Source organism: Pan paniscus, chromosome 6 (genome assembly GCF_029289425.2).
Source record: "Pan paniscus chromosome 6, NHGRI_mPanPan1-v2.0_pri, whole genome shotgun sequence".
NCBI lineage: Eukaryota > Metazoa > Chordata > Mammalia > Primates > Hominidae > Pan > Pan paniscus.
The window spans coordinates 52,748,793-52,769,109 of NC_073255.2; the positions used below are offsets into that span (position 1 = coordinate 52,748,793).

At 47.4% G+C, this 20,317-nt stretch overlaps 1 protein-coding gene across 1 annotated transcript in view; it reads right to left on the reverse strand.

The window, feature by feature from the left end:
• PKD1L1 (polycystin 1 like 1, transient receptor potential channel interacting) overlaps positions 1-20,317 on the reverse strand; it is a 263,204-nt gene that overhangs the window by 170,616 nt on the left and 72,271 nt on the right. The window contains exons 17-25 of the mRNA XM_055115919.2: positions 17,756-17,977; positions 15,217-15,377; positions 12,913-13,281; positions 11,825-11,884; positions 9,083-9,259; positions 7,902-7,979; positions 4,667-4,809; positions 3,274-3,394; positions 1,045-1,156 (exon numbers count right to left, since the gene is read on the reverse strand). Of these exons, the coding sequence (XP_054971894.1) occupies positions 1,045-1,156; positions 3,274-3,394; positions 4,667-4,809; positions 7,902-7,979; positions 9,083-9,259; positions 11,825-11,884; positions 12,913-13,281; positions 15,217-15,377; positions 17,756-17,977 (1,443 nt within the window). The remainder of the gene's footprint in view (positions 1-1,044; positions 1,157-3,273; positions 3,395-4,666; positions 4,810-7,901; positions 7,980-9,082; positions 9,260-11,824; positions 11,885-12,912; positions 13,282-15,216; positions 15,378-17,755; positions 17,978-20,317) is intronic.

The following is a 20,317-nucleotide window of genomic DNA, read 5'->3' on the forward strand; positions in this document are numbered from 1 at the left end:
TGAAACCACACACTCACACAAAAACCTGCACATAAATGTTCATAGCAGTGTGATTCATTATAGCCAAAAAGTGAAAACAACCCACACATCCATCAACTAATTAATGAATAAATAAAATATGTTCATACAATAAAATATTATTCAGCAACAAAAATAATGAAGTACTAATATATTTTGCTACATAGATGAAACTCAAAAACATTCACATGCTCAGTGAAAAGACAGTTACTTAAGATCATATGTTATATTATCTCATTTATATGAAATTTTCAGAATCAGCAAACCTGTAGATATTAAATAGATTTGTGGTTGTCTGGGGCCGGTGGGAGGAAGCTGGGTGGTGGGTAAAGGGAGTGACTGCTAATAAGTCAAGGTTTTCACGGGATGATGAAAAATTGTCTAAAACTAGCTTATGGTGAAGGCTGTATAATTCAATAAATTATTAAAACCAAGGAGTTGCATACTTTAAATGGGAACATGTGGAATGTAAATGATATCTTTAAAAACTGTTTTTAAAAAAGAAGAAAGTGAGGCTGGGCGCGGTGGCTCACACCTGTAATCCCAGCATTTTGGGAGGCCGAGGCGGGTGGATCACAAAGTCAGGAGTTCGAGACCAGCCTGACCAACATGGTGAAACCCCATCTCTATTAAAAATACAAAAATCAGTCAGGCTTGGTGGCGTGCACCTGTAATCCCAGCTACTCAGGAGGCTGAGGCAGGAGAATCACTTGAACCCAGGAGGTGGAGGTTGCAAGTGAGCCGAGATTGTGCCACTGCATTCTCCAGCCTGGGTGACAGGCGGAGACTCTGTCTCAAAAAAAAAGAAGAAAGTAGCTTTATAGGCTCTGAAGAACCTGTAAGAATGCCATGCAAATATGAGTTAGCAGGATTGCAGTGATAGCACCCGGACTTTTTTATTTGCTCCATCTTAAGAAGATGAGTTCCTGACATGTTTTTGACGCTTGTTAACAACTTGGGGGAGAGCCAACTCTGGAAGAAATACAAACAATGGCTAGGATGTCTGTGTGGCATTGTGTTACTCACAGGTCCTCGCCCAGACAGTCATTTCCATGGTAGCGGGGCAGCACAGTCACCACCACAGTGCACGGCTGGACCTTGGAGCCTTCGCCATCTGTGATTTCAGTGGAAACCATGACTGTGAGGGAACATGTCAGAAGAGGGTCATCTTGGACATGTGGGTTACAGAGATGCTTCTTCACACACAGACAGCATCTTCTGGATGACTAAAACTGTGACAAGTGCTGACAAAGGGGCCAGGCTCCGGGCCACAGGGAGCCCAGGGAGTGAAATACAAACTCGGCAACGGACTGTCAAGGCTTGGTTTGACCAGTTCCTACATGATATATAGAAATTTAACAGGCCTAGAAAAAAGGTGAAGAATTCTGACAGAGGGGACTTTTTAAAAGACATAAGACTTATTTGGGGGACCCAGGAATTCCTTCATGTAACAGGGGTGCAGGGCTGTGGTGAGGGGACCTGCAGATCAGGCTCAGAGTGCAGGTGATGGCCAGATGCTGAGGGCCACAGGCACCGTCATAGGAACCACATAGAAAGATCGACGCCCAGGTGTGCCCTATGTATCTTTATAACAACCTGAAACTTTATTTCAGATACTTTATGTATCTTTATTTTCAACCTGAAACTCAGTGCCAAGGATTGGGGACTTAATTTTGGAGGCTGACACTTCTCAAGATGTGGTCTATGGACACTTGCAGCCCAAGCGCCAGGCATCTCGTCTACAAGCAAATTCCGTGCTCCATCTTCTCCCCACAATCCTGAGTCAGTGGATACTAGGTGGGCTCTGGAGGCAGCAATTTTAACAAATACCCTTAACAGATAAGGTTGGTCCTATGCACGGATATAGAAAATCCCAAAGAAGGAGCAGTTTTTAGGCAAGACTCCACTTATTTTGACAAGCTGAGTCTGCGCCACACTCACTCATGCAAAAGATGGGACAAGAAAAGGTATGTATTAAGTATTTAATATATTGTATTTATTTTGCTTATGTTCGCCCCCTTATAAATCTTGAGTTCAGGTATTCATAGGAATTGGCTGTACTGATACTGACAATTACAAACAAATACCATGGTTGTGAATGATTTGAGTAACATCACTAACCCTGACACTGCTCTGGGACTGTGACCTGAAATTTGGTCTGTAAATTTATGTTAAGAAATCTTTACTTCCAACACAGAGCTGAGGCCCTGGCCCAAGGTCCTTCTATTGGGACATTTGCCCAGCCTAGGTCTCACATAACCCCGTACGCAGCTTGACTTCAAGAAAACTCAAGATCAAACGGAGTACAAAGTCACTGTGATACAAAGCAGAGCACGATTATGAAGATCTCAAAATGCCCTGCTCAGAAGTTTTGCTCAATGTAATTGACTTGTATCTAGAAGAAGGTGCAAGTGTTTCTAACTGAAGGTGACAGGCAAAGTTTCATGAAGAAGAAGGAATTTCAGCTTGGCTTAGAGGAGAGGTGAAACTTAAATAAATCAAGTGAATGAACTAGTTCAGACTTCAGGCTTTAATAATCTTACCAGTCCAAATTAAAGAAACTTCTAGATTAGTGACTCTCAACCTTCCCTGCACATCAGAATCTTCCAGGCGTTTAAAAAATAAAACAGAAACTTAAAAAGTCACCAACCCCCAAGATTTTTATTTAACCAGCCTGGGTTTGCGCATGTCAAGATACCTTCCTAAATGGCTGCATGTCTCTTATGCTCAGTTGAAGCCAGTTCCAAGGGACTGGTTTAGAAGTAACCACAATCTCAGGAACAGGGTCAGAGCAGAAAGTTGTAAACACTGTGGGATCCATTTTGTTTTGAGGTTATGTTACTAACATGCTAACTCACATTCATTTACCCCACATTTTGTTCCTTAGGGGGATACTTTGATTTGGTTTCATCTATAATAAATGCAAGATTCACCAGATATGACATATTTCATTAGCAAATAAGAAATGTCCTGATTTTAAATATTTAATTTATATATGAAAAAACATCCTCTGGCATTTTATCATTTATAGTATATTTCAGTTAAAATTTAAGATATAAAAAACTGATTTAATTTATTGATATTACTAATGTTCTTTCTGCACTAAAAGGTAGATAATAAACCTAAACTGAAAAGCATTAAACTGATCAAGGTGATTTTATTTTCTAGACACAGTTTAGTTTTTGAAAACCAGGAAAAAAGGTTTAGAACTCTAGGTTGGCACAGCTAGTGACTCCAGCTGGCACCACGGCTTACCTTTGTAATTGTCCAAGTGCTCACCAGCTGGCAACACAAAATAATACTGGGTGTCTCTCCCATGGTACAAAGGGTGTTTGGAGGTGTTTCCTATCTGGTAACTAAATTCATAATGGAAGTCCTATGATCCAGTCCAAGGGAGCAAAAATAGTATAAATGAACACACTGTGAATGATATCACAATACATACACACACAGCTGAGCCTTCATTGTACCAAGGACGTTCTTTACAGCCAGGAAGAGGGTAAGTGACAGGTAAGCAGCATTCCCAGCTGCCCAGAGCCCTGGGCCCTGCAGGGCTCTCCATTCACCAAGCCCAAAGGGCTCTTCGAACAACACTGAGATTCCCCACCAGTGTCTGTGTCCTCTCCTTGTCCTGGAACCTCCCCACAGTCACAAATCAGACTGTCACAGCCCCCTCAGGGTGAAGGGCCCCAGCTGCCCCTCAGCTTCCCCACTGCTGGGCATCACACAGCAGGAGGAGCAGGAAGGAGGGGTGGGGGTGCCTCAAGGGAAGGCCATGGTCTGGGCCCTCTGGAGGACAAGGGTGGGGCTTGCTACAGAAGGGGTCAGGCAGAAGGGCAGGGAGGTCAGTGTCTTGGCTGAGAGGATGGAGAGGGCAGTGCCAGGGTCACAATATCACAGGCTCCTGTCCTGCCTGCCCATCACCTGAGGCATTCATCTTTTTTTTAAATTTTTTTTTGAGACAAGTCTCACACTGTCTCCCAGGCTGCTGTGCAACGGCGCGATCTCGGCTCACTGCAACCTCCGCCTCCTGGGTTCAAGCAATTCTCCTGCCTCAGCCTCCCAAGTAGCTGGGATTACAGGCACCTACCACCACACCCAGCTAATTTTTGTATTTTTAGTAGAGATGGGGTTTCACCATGTTGGCCAGGCTGGTTTGCATTCATCTTTTTAAATCCATCCTCTCATTTCACCCTCACAAGACCCTGAGCAACAAAATCACAATGGTCTTCTCCATGGCCCAGACAAAGAGTAAGGGTGAGTCCGTGTTAGAAATGTGCCCTGGGAGGGAAAGGGCCATGCTCCTCTCCTCACTTTGGGTCACGTGCCTGCCTTTTTCTTGAGGGCAGCATTAACGGAGGCCCCTGTTCTAACCAGGCTGCAGGGCAGACGACTCCTGGTGAGCAGGCCCGTGTCTCTTTGTGAAACTCTGAACCTTCTCAACCAGGGGGCCACTTTGCACTCCTCTCATTAGTGTGTGGGGAAGCCCATTCATGCCTAACCAACTTTCCAACATTCAACTGCAGGCTGAAATCCTTCACAGGTGGGAAGGACATCGCTGTCCATTCCTACAGCACCCGTGACTGCTGTGACTGCCAGATGCCACTGTCTGGGGTCTCTCAGGACAGACATGGGGTTGTCCACGTACCGGTTTTCCAGACATGCAGAAGACACTGAAGACGGTGTGTGCTTCCAGACCATGGTGGGGCTGCACCTGACAGGCCATGTCCCGTGGAGCTGGGTTGACTGTCAAGTACAGCTGAGCTTTACCCAGTAAGCCATGCTTCGAAGCTAAAGAGAAAGATGAAGCAGGGGTTTCACCCATGATGGAGAATTACAGCAGCATAGGAATAAGTTTTTATAGATAAATCTTATAGCAGGGGTTCTCAAAGTAGGGTCCCCAGAGCAGCAGCATCGGACTAACCTGGGAATTTGTCAGAAATGAAGATTCTGGAGCCCCACCCTAGACCTGCTGACTCAGAAACTGAGACTCAGTGATAGTTTTCACATACCCTTAGGGGATTCTGAAGTTCTGGGGTTTGAGAACCACTGCCTATATGTTCATTAATATAACAAACACTCGCTGGGTGGGGCAGGTACTATCCTAGGCCCTGGGGAGAGAGAAGTGTCTCCCTACCTGGGAGTCACATGGCAACCACCCAGACAGAAACCGAAGCCTGAGGGAGAGATGATGCTAACAGACCCATTACCCAGCAAAGCAAACTTTCTCCATTCTCCTGGATTCTCTCAAAACCTTAGACACATACACACGTACGTACAGCTTCGTTGAATGTATAGTGCCAATACAATTTTATATTTTGTTTTATTAACTATATTAATATCATAACTATTTTCCATGTTGACATAGAGCATCCAAAATCACTGTTGTAAATAGCAGCATAAGATTACATGGAACAGATATACCCTAATATGCACAATTATTATCCCCGATGATTAAACATTTTGCTTATTTTCCATTTTCTGTTATTATTGATCACCCCATAATGATTATTCTCATACATATAGTTTTTAAATGTTTAATGTATTTGTCTTGAGATGGATTATAGAAATGAAATTTACATGTCAAATGGTTTAAAATCTTGATGATCATCATCCTCATCGTAACAGCAGGTACCATCTATTGAGCCTCTGCTACACACCAGGCGCCCTGCTAGACACTGTTCCTGTATTATCTTATTTAACAGTCACATTAACCATGGAAGACACATCTCATAACAAAAGTAAAACCCAAGAGAAAAGGATGATGAATCCTGCCTGGCTGACCAGGGGAATCTCCACAAAAGAAGACACATTTGAGCGAGCAGTCTTGGGGTATCAGTCTTATACTGGGCTTAGGAAGGGATGTGGGGAAAAGAATGGGCATTCCAGCCAAAATAACCACAGGGAAAGACTTAGAGTCACGAGGGGGCCTGGTGTTATCTGAAGAGCACGGGAAGGGAGGGCAGCACTCAGTGAGGGTGTGCAAGGCTGCGGGAGAGGAAGCTGACAGGAGACCTGGAGCCTGAGTGCACCACCTGGCAGCCAGCCAAGGACACTGACCAGGCTGGTGGGCCATGGAGAGACTCTCATGTGTCTCCTGCACCATTAAGGAATATGGCCCAGCTAAGAGAACTGTCTTTAGACTTGTCACTTGGGCAAATTTCAGAGGCAAAAGAAAGAGGTACAGCCAAAGGCAAAAGGTATTTGTTGAAACAAAAGCAAACGCTGCCCGTCTTGTACCCAAAGCAGGGACCCAGGGCTAGTTGTTAAATGCTAAACGTGGAAGGGACAGGCAGATGTTTATAGAAACTGTGAGAATCAAGATGACCCTCAGGGATCTCATTGAGCCCAGCCCAGCCAGTTCTCAGGAGAAAGTGAACCTCGGGTTACCCACTTGTATGACAAAAGAGTTCACAGAGAAAGCAAGTTTGCAAATTCCTGATAGGTTTTGATTAATGCAAAACTGTGGATGTTGAACCAAACCTATCTGTAGATAAAAATTGTTGGCTGGGTGCGGTGGCTCATGGCTGCAATCTCAGCGCTTGTGGAGGCCGAGGCAGGTGGATCGATCACTTGAGGTCATGAGTTCAAGACCAGCTTGGCCAACATGGTGAAACCCCCACTCTACTAAAAATACAAAAAATTAGCCGGGCGTGGTGGCAGGCAGCTGCAACCCCAGTTACTTGGGAGGCTGAGGCAGGAGAATCACTTGAACCTGGGAGGCGGAGGTTGCAGTGAGCTGAGACCGTGCCTCTGCACTCCAGCCTGGGCAACAGAGCAAGACTTCGTCTCAAAAAAAAAAAAAAAAAAAAACGGCCGGGCGCGGTGGCTCACGCCTGTAATCCCAGCACTTTGGGAGGCTGAGACGGGCGGATCACAAGGTCAGGAGATCGAGACCATCCTGGTTAACAGGGTGAAACCCCATCTCTACTAAAAATACAAAAAATATTTTTGTATTTTGGGCGTGGTGGCAGGCACCTGTAGTCCCAGCTATTCGGGAGGCTGAGGCAGGAGAATGGCGTGAACCTGGGAGGCGGAGCTTGCAGTGAGCCAAGATCAGGCCACTGCACTCTAGCCTAGGCAACAGAGGGACTCCGTCTCAACAACAACAAAAAAATTAAAAAAAAAAAATTGTTAAGCCCACTGTGCTTGTCATATGGAATGAAAACCTCTAGAAATGGGGGAAAATGTCTAGAAGTTCTGCAAAACGATGATCTCAGATTGAGATAGGCATGGAAACGCAAGAAGGAATGCAGAGCAAGGGTAAGGCGAGGCCTGTGGGTGAATTTCAATGAATATCAGTGGCACAAAACAAGCAATAACACCTTTCTAGGGTTTAAATAGAGAGAGAGAGAGAGAGAGATTATGGACAGATTTGCAGGAAAGGAATCAACTTGTGCAGTTGTCTAGCATAAATAAGATATATATATATATATATATTTTTTTTTTTTTTTTTTGAGACGGTCTCGCCCTGTCGCCCAGGCTGGAGTTCAGTGGCGTGATCTTGGCTCACTGCAAGCTCCGCCTCCCGGGTTCACGCCATTCTCCTGCCTCGGCCTCTCGAATAGCTGGGACTACAGGCACCCGCCACCATGCCCGGCAAATTTTTTGTATTTTTTAGTAGAGATGGGGTTTCACCGTGTTAGCCAGGATGGGCTCGATCTCCTGACCTCGTGATCTGCCTGCCTCGGCCTCCCAAAGTGCTGGGATTACAAGCGTGAGCCACCGCGCCCAGACCTATATATATGTAATTTTTTAAAAAGGCAACTGCTTAGCCTTTACCCTGATGTAGACCTGCACCCCATTCCTTAGGAAGAGTAAACTCACAGAGACGCAGCAGGACTCCTCATCCTCTCATAAATGCAACTGACAATGTAACATACCCACAGACACTTGCAGGACATACGTCTCTCCACTGCTCAGAGAGTATGGCTTGATTGTCACTGTCTGTTCTGTAATACCTGCAGAAAAGACATGGCTGCATGGAAATGACAGTCAGTGGTCTCAGGGACAGAGGTCACACAGAGTCCTTGGAAATGGTTTCCACTCTTCCCCCGGGGGTGAAATTAACATAGATACTAGTGAAACATGCCACTCCTGCTTGGAAAGGTTGCTGGTTACTGCCTTCTATAAACAGCCTCTCCTGCCCAACAGAAGCATTACTGAGGATGGTCCATCCATCCCTGGCTCAGAAATGACACTAATGTCCCAAGCAACAAGAGAATTCTGTTAGGATCTTATTTTATATGTTTATAATTATGTTCATGTTTAATTTGGCAATTTTATAAATCATACTATGAAGTATGATTAAGGAATTTTGAAGCTATTTTTAAGTCTGCAGAATACTGGTTATGGACAATTTTTAACCTGGGTGTAACTGCTGACCGTGGTGACTGGATTACTTCCTTAGCAGGGAGAGGCTGACCTCACACTACTTACCCTGAAAAAAGGAGAGATCGGAAATACAAGATTGATGATCTAAACATGGACAGTTTCTAAAATTACAATCTTACAATAGTACTTCTCAAAATGCTTCAAGGAAAGGGTGAAGGGAAAATTATCTAAAAATAGTGTGAAATCCAGATCCTCCCCAAGAGGTCTGTAAGGATGGCACAATCACATGTATTAACACGAAAGGGGGAAATACAACAAATTGAGCAAAACCACCATGTCTGGGCTGGGAAATTCCATTAAAAATTCAATCGCTCTTCAGGAGCAGCTTCATTTTGACCAATTCATGTAAATCCCTGACCACCCTACAAAAGGCTGTCACAGAAAAGGTGCGCACCAAGGTGTCTGGGCGCACAGAACGTGCAGCACTTGGCAGCACCCCTCTTCCGCTTTGGTCTACACACATGGATCTCCTGGTAGCAACAGACGCTAACTTTACTTTTATTAGAAGAGTCTCAGGCCATAGTCCATAGAAGAACAAGCACAAGTAGAAAAGGTACCACAATTCTAAATACTTATCTAGTAAAACGAAAAGTTCAGAAGAAATTGAGGGCTGATATCTAAAAGCTTCAGAAACACTGCAAATTGGAGGGTACAAAGAGGACATTCATACCTGAGGATGAATAGCCTTGGAAAACTGCTCGACCCAGCAGGGCCTTGGGCCAGTCAATCATGAGGACAGGCTCGGCTCTGCCTGCAGACAGGGAGGGGTCCACCAGGTTATCCCCATCTCCAGGGCTCTCCTCGGCACTCAAGCTAGGTCCTGATCCTGGAAAGCTGGTGTCCTTTGCTAGGAAGATAAACCAAGCCAATAGATGTTAAAGAAAAAAAGTCATGATGATCTTAAAGCATTAGTGATTCAATGCTGATATTAATAACTATTTGTACTATTGCTGGATACCGCCTATCTAATATAATGTCTTCAGCAGCTAAACATATTCAAGAGATGTACTTTGTTAACATGTAATTAGCCGTCCAAAGGCATCTTCCCTCCCTCCCTCCCTCCCTCCCTCCCTCCCTCCCTCCCTCCCTCCCTCCCTCCCTCCCTCCCTCCCTCCCTCCCTTCCTATCTTCCTTCCTTCTGCAAGATTTATTAAGGTCTACTAAGTCCAGGTACTACTCTAGAAATAGGAGACACAGCGTGAACCAGATCAATGGTGTCCTTGCTATCTGGAGTTAATAGTGAGGCAGTCCAAAAAATAAATGAGAAAACACATAAATAAATAATATAAACTCAGGTAATGAAGGAAAGAAAAGCGGGGTATGCAGAGGAAGAGAGAGTGGTGTGGAAAGGAAGTCCTTTTGAGATGCAGGTCAGGGAGGTCCTCTCTGAAGACTAAGACTAGAAGGAGCGCTTCAAGTATCTGAAGGAAGGAGTTTCCAGGTTGAGTAAAACCAAAATGCTGTGGGAATGATCTGCCCTAGTGGTTGGAGGGTGGGAGGGAGGGAGGGAGGGCAGGAGGAGGAAAAATGTGGCTGGAGGCATTGCCAGGGTCACATCATGCTGAGTGCACAGCCACAGGCTTTTGTCCTGAGTGCCCTAGGAAGCCACTGGAGGGACCTGTCAGGAGAGTAACAACAGCCTGGTTTGTGGTGAAGAGTCCTCTGCCTGTCATGTGATGAGATGACTGTAGGCAGCAAGAAGAGAAGCAGCGAGGGCAAAGGAAGGGCTCCTGCATGGTCTAGGCAAGAAGCAGTCGCTGCACTTCACTTAGGCTAAGGAGGCTCCTTTAAGACTTGAAACCAAGGTCACTGAAGTAAGATATAGTAATAAAACACAAATGTTGTAAGGAGGAATAATTTTATAAATGCAATACAAAGGCAGATCTTTCTTCATTCATTCAGTTGTATTGATTAAGCACCTACTGTGAGTACGAATGTGAGCCTCTACAACAGATCTGCGTGTGTACTGTAAAGACTTTTAAATGTTCTGTATGATGATGTTTTGATATACTGAAGAACAAAATGAAACAAAAGAGTTCTGGCTAAGGAGACAATGCTTCTCTTGGGGCTGGGGCTAGCCAACTCTTAGAGATTACAAAAGGCCCAGCCTGCAATGTGTCTTTGATTTGCAAACTGACCAATCCAGAACCACCCCCAACAAATCATCCTGCGCAACTAGAGACCACCCTTAGGCCTAGGATCTGCTGAAATTAAACTAACTGATTCTAAACTATTCATCCAGCCCTGCCTTAGCCTTGCCTTTCTTTGCCGTGGAAAACCCAAAAAAAAACCTTGGCTTAAGGGCTCCCCTTGCTTCTGTCTGCTGTCTCCTGACCTCCCTGCAGCTTCCCCATGTGGCCTTGTGTGGCCTGCCATGCCTCTTGTCTCTAGGACCTGGGAGTATTTTCTTTGTTTTTCTCTCCTCTGTGGCTGCACCTGACTGACCATCTCATCCAAGAAGAGCACGACACACAGGAAGGAACATGGGAAGGGCTGGAGAAGCCGTGCAGTTGGAAGCAGCTGAGGAGGACTGTTGAAGGAAACACTGCCTCAAATCAGAGGAATAAATCATTCATTCATCATCCATTATACCCTCGATAGATAAATCATTCACTCATCAGCCATTTATCGATTCATTCATCAAATAAGTCATTTACCTACTCATTTGACAGATAAATCATTCACTAGACATCCATCTCTTCACTAGACAGATAAATCAGTCACTCGCTGATCAAACATCTGTTCATTCGATAGATGAATAAGTCATTTGCTGATCATCAATTCATTCTACAATGTGTTTACTGAGTGCCAATGTGCCAGGGACTGTGATCCATCTGGGAACATAGCATAAGCTGGCCATGGAAGCTTTCCTGGAAGAGCTCAGAGCAGAAGACACAGACACAGAAAGAGCCACTAAGTGCCAGGTGCCACCTGCTTCCCAGAGGAGGGAATAAATACTGAGCTGGTGTGTGTGTGTGTGTTTTGGGGGCTGGGGGGAAGGTGGGGGGAGTGGTGGTCCTTACAAGACAAGCCTGAGGAAGACTTCCCAGAGAGAAATGGAGACAGACCTGAAGGAGGAGGCTCACTGAGCAGATAACTTAGGAAGGACGTGGAGGAAGGCATTTTTGGCAGACGACACTCCATGACCAAGGCATGGAAGAGCTGGGATGCTCATCCTTGGGCCTGGGGCTACTGTTGGGATTTTGGAGCATAGGGTGAGAGAAGGGCAGAAAGAGGGGAGCTAGAAATAAAGGTTTGGTTCAGATCGTGCCATGTAAGAGTTCAACTTTTCCCTGTGATTCTGTGGAGCTCTCAGTGGCTGTGTAAGGGAACAGGTGGGAAATCCAGATTGCAGAAAGGCTGTGGAGGAGAGCTGAGTGGAGAGAGGCAGCAGGCATAGAAGCACAGTCACCTGGCTGTCTTCCTCCCGATGGTATTGCTTCTTGAATATCACTGTAATAGGCTTCAAAATCTATAAGGAAGGACAAAATCATAATGTTTCCTTTAAAATCACAGAATCCCCTGAAATTAATAGCAGCTCCCCTGATGGGTCACATTGTCCTTGGTGTATTTCTAGACTCCATACATTGCTCTGTGGATTACAAAATACCCTCAGTGGTGGTGTCTTCCCTCACTCATGACAGCTGGGCAAGGCAGGTTTCATTGCCCCAGGGCCCCAGGAGGAGGAGATGGAGCTCCAATAGGTGTGTGGTTTCTAAGAATAACCCAGCGAGTAAGTTGAGACCAAGGCTTACATATGGGTCTCTGCCACCACACCCAGCATCCTATCCTCTCTTCAAGCGAGTCTTTTACTGTTCTTTTAGAGAAAATGTCTCACTCTTTTCTTTTAGAAGGAGAGAAATGGACATAAGAATGCCCTGCTGCAAATGTCGCCTCCTGTCCCCTCAGCCCTCCTTTCCCAGAGGCAGAGGAGCTCAGAGAGGTCCCTCCAGCCAGCCAGCCAAGTCTGGGAGGCCTGGAGCACAGCTGAATTGACAAGAGCATGCAGAGCGTGAGACCACCATAGCCCAAGAGTAAGCAGCAAAATCAGTAAGCAGCTGGGGACAGTGACAGAGAGACAGATGCCAGGTCAGAGCTTTTCTCATTATTATCTTTTCTCTCCATTTTTTAAGTACCAGAATGGTTTCCATCCCCCTGAAACCCAATGATAAAGTGAAGCAATTGATCCCAGGGCAGGGGAGAAGGATGAGGAAGCCGGTGTGGAGTAAACAACTACTGTAGCACAGACACTGAACACATGGGACCTCACTGCAGCCTCAGAACCTGCCATGGGTTTGTCATTTTCCCAGTTCAGAGATGAGGAATCCGAAACTCGATGACTATTGCACAACCAGCAAGTGGTGGGTGTGAACCTGGCGCTTTCTTATTTAAAGGCCCATGTTGATGTGATCTCACACCTTACCCACCAGATTCACTGCTTCCAAAGGTAACTTTGGTGCCTAGACAAGAGGGATGACATGCAGGAACAGTGGCACTTACCAGAGAGGTGAGGGTCAGGTCTGTGGGTGGGCTGACTTCTCTCAGAGGGGCCAGTCATCAGGGATCCCTTGTTCTGTGGCCCTGGCTCTAGGTCTAGTGAATCTTCCTCTGGAGCCTCCCCCAGGACTGCAGAGTCCCCCGCAGGAGGAATCCAGTAGACTCCAGTCATGGGCTCTGTGGGGGTTCCCCTTGGAGCTGAAGGGGCAGGTTGGCCAAGGGTCACGGGTGAAGGTTCCCGTGAGAATGGTGTGGTCATTGCATCAGGATCTGCAGTGCCAGGCTCAGTGGGCAGCAGGTTTAACTGTGATGACTCTGAAATGGCACCGAGTCCCAGCGAGCCAAGCAGCCCCACTACTCTGCAGAAGGGAACTTAAGCAAACGTTTGGCAGTGTTAGAATTTTGCAGCAAAAATATAAAATATTTGCTTAAAAAGTCTACAGACTATGTAAGGATGCCATGTTATAAACAAATCTGTTGTGAATTTGAAAACCTACACTTAACAGATACAGGGCAGAGAGTGTGGTGTTGGCGTGTTCTGTGTTGGCGTGTTGGCCAACAGCAAGAAGCACACGTATGGAAGTAGAAGGCAGGATTCACAGCGATTGCACCTGACGTTTGCTCTCCCAAGTCAGGGTGGGAGGGATCTGCTGAATCCTATGCACTCCCAGGCATGACTTATTCATGGGTATTCTAGAAAAAACTTGGGGTGCATGGGGTTTCTCTTAATCCTCACTCCCCTACCCGCCAGTAAGTGATATGGTTTGGATGTTTTGCCCCTCTAAGTCTCATGTTGAAATATAATCCCCAGTGTTGGAGGGGGAGCCTGGTGGGAGGTGTTTAGATCATGGGGGTGGATCCCTCACCAATGACTTAGTGCCCTCCTCGCTGTAATGAGTGAGTTCTTGCTCTGAGTTCGTGGGAGGTCTGGTTATTTAAAGGAGCGTGGCAACTGCCCTGCTGCCTCACTCCTTCTCTCACCATGTAATATGTCAGCTCCCTTTTGCCCTCCACCATGAATAAAAGTTTCCTGAGGCCTCATCAGAGCAGATGCTAGCACCATGCTTCCTGTACAGTCTGCAGAACCATAAGCCAAAATAAACCACTTTTCTTTATGAATTACCCAGCCTCAGGTATTCCTTTATAGCAGTGCAAGAAGGGAATAATACAGCAAGTATCTGGTATAACAGTTTTCAAAACTGCTGTTAGAATTTATGATAAAGGATGAATAGCAAAGAAAAAAATACCATGAGCATATAAATGGCCTCTCAATAAAGCAAGCTTTTACTTGCAACCATTGGAGAGCCCAATTCTTTGAGACATATCTAGAGGCGATGATTTACTTTGCTGAAAGTCTAACCACTGTATGTGTTTCCACTGCAAGTTCCTCTAGTCTATTCAGCATGGGCTCTGATTCAGAAAAGTTAAATTTACCTAAAAGAATTTGGAATGCCTCTCTTGCCAAGAAGGGCACAATCACCCTCTATGTCTTCATGTCTCTGTGGCCGCTGAGGCCAGCTGTACCCAAAGCTCTACTTGTGGAAGCTTTGAATGGCCTCATGGAGGGGATCTTCAAGAAATGTGAAGGTCAGCGGGGCTTGGCACCAGCTCTGTTGTAGGAGCTGGCTCTCCAGCTCAGAAATAAAGCTCCTCTGTTTGCCATTCAGAGCCACCTCTCTGATCACAAATAGTGCCAAGTGAGAAATCAGTCTCACTCCTGGTTCAAACCTTCGTGTCCTGCAGCACCCAGTGTCCTGACACCAGTGCCCAGCACGCTGCAACACATTTTACTTAGCCCTGATACCACTCTGTGAAATAGTAGGATCCTCATCTTTCACCCAAGAAAATTAAATCTTAGAATTGCTTAAAGCCACCAGCTGGTAGTGTGGGAGCAAGGATTGGAACCTTCTGCCCTGGTTCCTCTGCTCATTCCTCACTGTGCAGCTGGCCCAAAAGACAGGCGAGGTGGTGACGGACACAGCCCTCTGGGCAGTGTGTCACATCGCAGGTCCTTCTGAACTGTGGCTTTAGCTCAATAAAACTGCCTACACAGATGTTGGGCGCAGCCTTCCATATCACACTGAGGTCAGAAGCAGCCCTTGAGCGTGTCACCTCTTCTGCTGGTGCCTCACAAGTGTTCACACGGACTGTAGAGGCAAGAGGGGCTGAGGAAGCACGACGGACCGTTCACTAGGCAGATCAGACACACTGGGTCATACCAAATGTATTTTGCAACATTTTAGCAATCTCACAATAACCCTGAGTTTTTCCCTCAGACAACAAAATAAAGCTATCAATCCTTTTTACCTTCTATCCTATTCTTTTCTGTTGCATTGACTAAAAAGAGATCCCAGGAATAAGACAGATTCGGTATTTCACTGCAGTCCTCACACATAGCTTGAAGAGAGAGTTCGTCATTCCAGTTGACGAAGGTGTCTTTAAAGCTGACCCAGGAGATGTGGACGAATCTGAAATATATAAATTGGCTTGAGATATTAGGAAAATAATGTGAGGGTTCTTTGGTCACATTAATTCATGTTAGGCATGTTTAAATCACCCTACTTTGGATCTTTATTAAGGGACTTCAATAGCAATGTCACAGCACATATGATGGCACATATGGAGTGGCCAACACTGTGCCAAGCTCGACACTCGTGTGATCTGCTCTAACACTGTGAGATCCAGTGAGGCAAGGACACTGCCACCCTACAGAGTTCAGAGAGGCTGTGCAGTTTGTCCGAGTCACACAGCGGTGAGGGCAGAGCTGGGCCTGGTCAAGGTCCCTCTGTTTCCAAGCCTGGGCTCTGGCCCAGCTCTCCACACTAGAGCAGTTGCCACCACGTGATCCCTCTTCGCTGCCTTGCCTCAGGGCTTGCTTCTACCAGCTGCAAACCCATCCCCTCCCAAACCTTCCCCGTGGCCGTCCGCCTTTGTGATTCCCACACAGCCTCAGATGCTCACAGAGAAAGATGTCTCCACTGCCTCAGCCCCGCCTCTTCCCTGTGCAGGGTTGTGGGTCATGGGCAGTTCACACATCCCATGCCCACAGCCCGGCGCCCACCTCCCTTGGGCCTGCATTCCATAGCTGCCTTCTGTCAAGCCCTCTAGTCTCTTTGCTGACCCAGCACTTTCCAGAGTGCACTTTTATGGTTTTTCATAATATCTCAGGGGTGGTTTGGGATTTAACAGATTTCCTGTGGGACTTAGGGAGGGTTTAAAAGGCCAGGTCGGTAGATACTCTGGGGTGTGTATGGTACCCGGTGTCTCCCATGCAAACATCCTATACCCTGCACCTGACGGCCCACGTCTCAGACCAAGGCCTAAGCACTCGACTCCCAGCACAGGGCTGAGGAGCCACGGTGGGAGAGGCCACACAGCGTCCTTGCCTGGCACTGGGCCCAGGCTGTGTGTGTGTGAAAGGGTGCATCTGTGTGGGTGCACAGTGGGGTGATGGGGGTGCAGATGGACATGGGCAAAGAGAGGTCCCTCCAGCCCCAAACCTCCTGGGAACATCATCCACATAGGCCTGGACCTTCCTGACAGGATCAAAAGATGTTCACCTGATAGCTTTGGCACATATTGAAAGACTATTTTAAAATAAATTCTGTAATTATCTCATGAGTAGCAGAGGTATATAGTACATTACATTTTTGGAATAGAAGTATTTAGTTGGTTAAATTTAATGATTTAAATTGTGCCCCAATTGTTGTAGCCTTGTACCTGGCATTTCTTCACTTTTAGTACATATCCAGAGCCTCAAATAACAGTCAGTAGTCGGGGCCTGTGGGGCTCCCTGGGCAGCGCTGTGTGACCTTGAGGCTCACCATGGCATGGCCCACTCTTATCCACTGAGCCTTATTTTCATGGCTCTAATCTTGAAACCCTGAATTCCAGTCTGGGGAATGACCTTCAAAGCAGTCTTTCTGATCTCTGAGGACAGCAGATTTGCTTCCTCCTCCAGGAAGCCTTCCCAAACCACCCAGCCCACAAATAGAACCATAGTAACTGCCCAGCCCCCTTGCCCCTACCATCCATGATGGAAGCAGCTCGATCTGCCCTGGGCCTTCCAGGTGACATATAGGGCTATGGGCAGAGGGTCAGTCCCAGCACTGCTTCCTGGGTGGGTGCCAGCTTGCAGCCCCCATGGGAGAGTGTCCATAGCAGGTAGGCCTGGGCTCCTGCTCCATCCCGATGCTCACTTACATAATGACCCAACCCCCTTAGAGGAGGAGGCTGGGAAACAGCTGCAACTCACACCCTTCCTGCACTTGGCTCGGTCCTGGTATCCTGTGTTTGGTGTCCGGGGGCTGCACTACACCCACTGGCGCTGTTCTGGCCTCAGCGCTACAGGGGTTCTGGGTTTGGGGCACAGCACTTCTTTGCCTCTGCATCTTTCACAGTCTCAGACCTCACAACTGGGCCCACACTGCTGTCCCCTCCGCCCTGTGATGCTTGGAAGGCCCGGGCAATGGCCCTGAAACCCCTGGCTGGGAACTTGATGGCTTTGCCTCGTGGCTTCAGCCCCAAGCCCCAGGGGAGTCCCCAATCTTTCGGGCAGGTGCTGTGATGGGAGGGTTCCCGATGAGGTTCCACTCGGAACCCCCGGCTGTGCCAGCTTTAGCTAGTGTGCTTGGCTGTCAGATGCTGCCCAGACATCAGCCCGAGAGCGGGGACTGCTTCCCCAGCCGCTTTCTGAACAGTCTTCTCCTCCTCCTTTGCAGTGAGAATCCTGCATGGCCAAACTCCAAACTGCTTGCTGTGCACAGCAGATTCCTTTCACGGATGCTAGCACCAGGTGGGAACAAACACGGGTGAGCTGAGCTGTGCTGAATACAGGGTCAAGTACCTGAATGCCGAGTCAGGGTAGGGGGACAGGAACACCCGGGCCTCAGAAGAGTTCCGGCCACCACTGGAGACCCTCAGCATCACAAGGAACTGATCATAGCTGTCACTGAGCCATTGTGCCTCAAAGGAAACAGTGGGAGCCGCGGCGTCCAGTTGGTGTCCAGTGGAGGAGTCGAAGCAGGGATGTGCTGGGGAGCCAGCGGTGGCGCATTCCCAGTGATACCTGTTGGAGAAGTCATCGGAGTGGCTGAGGGGAGCATCAGGCAGAGTCAGGGACTACCCTGTGTCACTGCATGGGTTTTCCCCAGGTGAGGGGGACCACAGGGGACACGTGCTGGGAAGAGATATTGCTTCCCACATTTTCTCCTGTAACTGAAGTGGGAGGTTGCAAAAGTGCAGCAGCACCACCACCTGGGGTGGGCTCAGGCCACCCCTCCCGACTCACTGAGGCCTGACTCCAGAAAGCCTTGTTTCCAGCCGCCCCAGGCTTCCTACCCCTTCTCTGCGCACAGCGACCTCCTCTGCTCACATCACTGCCACTTCCCAAGTCACACAGCTGTGCTGCCCTCAAGTATGCCCCAAACACTGCACCCCATCATCATGACAGCTCCATGTGACAGAGAAGAATGCTATGTGAGCCCAATTTTAGGAAGAAAATGTATTTGGGAGGCCTCAGAGTGTTTCCCTGTAGCACAGCTAGTGAGGGGTCTGTGAGATGGACTTCAGGCATCTCTCCTCCCGGTCTCACAGTCTTTCTGCAATATAACAATTGCCACACCCAACGAGATAAACATGGCTGCTCCGTCCAGGTCAAGCAGGAAGATGTCTTCCCCAGCCTTGAGAAAGTCTTGCTCTAGCAGGGATGCACACTCAAACATATAGTTCCAGCAGGGAGGAAATGCTGCCATGGAAATGTTTGTGGCTAGGAAGGCCTGGCCCCATCCAGCAGCCATAAGCCCTTTTCAAACGTGTCACCTAAATGTGAACTGATATTGATCTTTTAAAGAGCATTTCTCTGTCTGGTGTGCAGGCACCTCATTCTAGACCTTTCTGTTTCCAGAGCCTGCATAAAGAGGCACTGTGATGGCTCAGGAACTACCCTGCTCAGCAGGAGCACTGCCTCCAGCTCACAGGCTGTGCAGAGCAACTGCCCCTGGGGCTTAGCTGGAATATTCTATACTCCCAGGGAACAAATTCAGCTCATTTCAGCAGCCACACATGGAGCTCTTGTTTTTGGGCACTGTGCAGGTGCTAGGGCATGCGGATGTGAAGATGAGTAAGACACAGCCTCTGTCTCCTTAGGTTGGGTGCAGGGAAGTCTGCAGATGGCTAAGGGCTTTCCCAGAGCATGTGCATGAATCAAACTGGGGAGTCCAAGCAGCCTTTTGCCTCCTCTCAACTCAAGAAACAGCAAATTCCACACCTGGAATACAGCAAATATGTGTGATCACAGGGGTTGGGAAAACAACGCAACTCATCTATTGCTTTATAAATAAATATTCCCTGACTAGCTACTACGTTCCAGGCATGGGGGATATGTCAAATAAGAGCCCTGCCCTCCAGAGCAGTGACCATAGTAAGTGAGCAAAGGCTCGATGTCAAGGGTGACTACTGTGAAGAAAGATGCCATCAAATCAGGGTAGGATCTGTCATTTTGGAGTCTCAGCGGGGGCCCCACTGTGAAGGTGATATTTGAGCAATGAGTGAAGGCGGTGATGGCAGATGTTTGGTGAACTGAGTGATGAGCTGCAGAAGGAACCCTTGCTGTAAAGAGCTGAGAGAGATGCAAGCTGGGTAAGTCCAAGGAGGGGCAGGAAGGCCAAACGGGCTGCACAGTGAGCTGTGGAGGCAGGAAGGGACAGGTGAAGCTGCAGTGGGTTGGGAGAGGTCACATCAGCCTCATTGGCACTGTGAGGACGTTGGCTTTTACTCTTGAGTAAAAAGGGGGTGCTGGAGGGTCAAACTGTGAAGTAAAGTCTTCTGACTGTTTTAAAAGAATCTGTCTCCAAAAGGAGGGAGGTTGGGAGGTGGGTGAGGGATGAGAAATTACCTAATGGGTACAATGTACAGCATGCAGGGAATGGTTACATTAACAGTCCAGACTTTAACACCACCAATATATCCATGTAACAAAACTGCACTCATATCCCCTAAATCAAAAAGAATAAAAACCAATAATACTAGTAAAAGAACCTATCCCTGCCTTGGAGACAGGGCTGCAGGGGAGGATGGAGGTGTGGAGACTGGCCAGGAGATCTTACGGAGATGAGCCCAAGACCCTGGCAGCTCAAACCACAATGTACCGGGGGTAGGGGAGGTGGTGTGGAACTGATGTTTAAGGGAGGGCCAAAAAAAAAAGAAAGAAAGAAAAAGAAAGAGTAAAAGATGCTGGTAAAGATTTTGGCCTGTGGCTGGGCCTGATGGCTCACGCCTGAAATCCCAGCACTTTGGGATGCCAAGGCAGGCAGATCACTTCAGGTCAGGAGTTTAAAACTAGCCTGGCCAACATGGTGAAACCCATCTCTACTAAAAATACAAAAATTAGCCAGGCATGGTGGCGCGC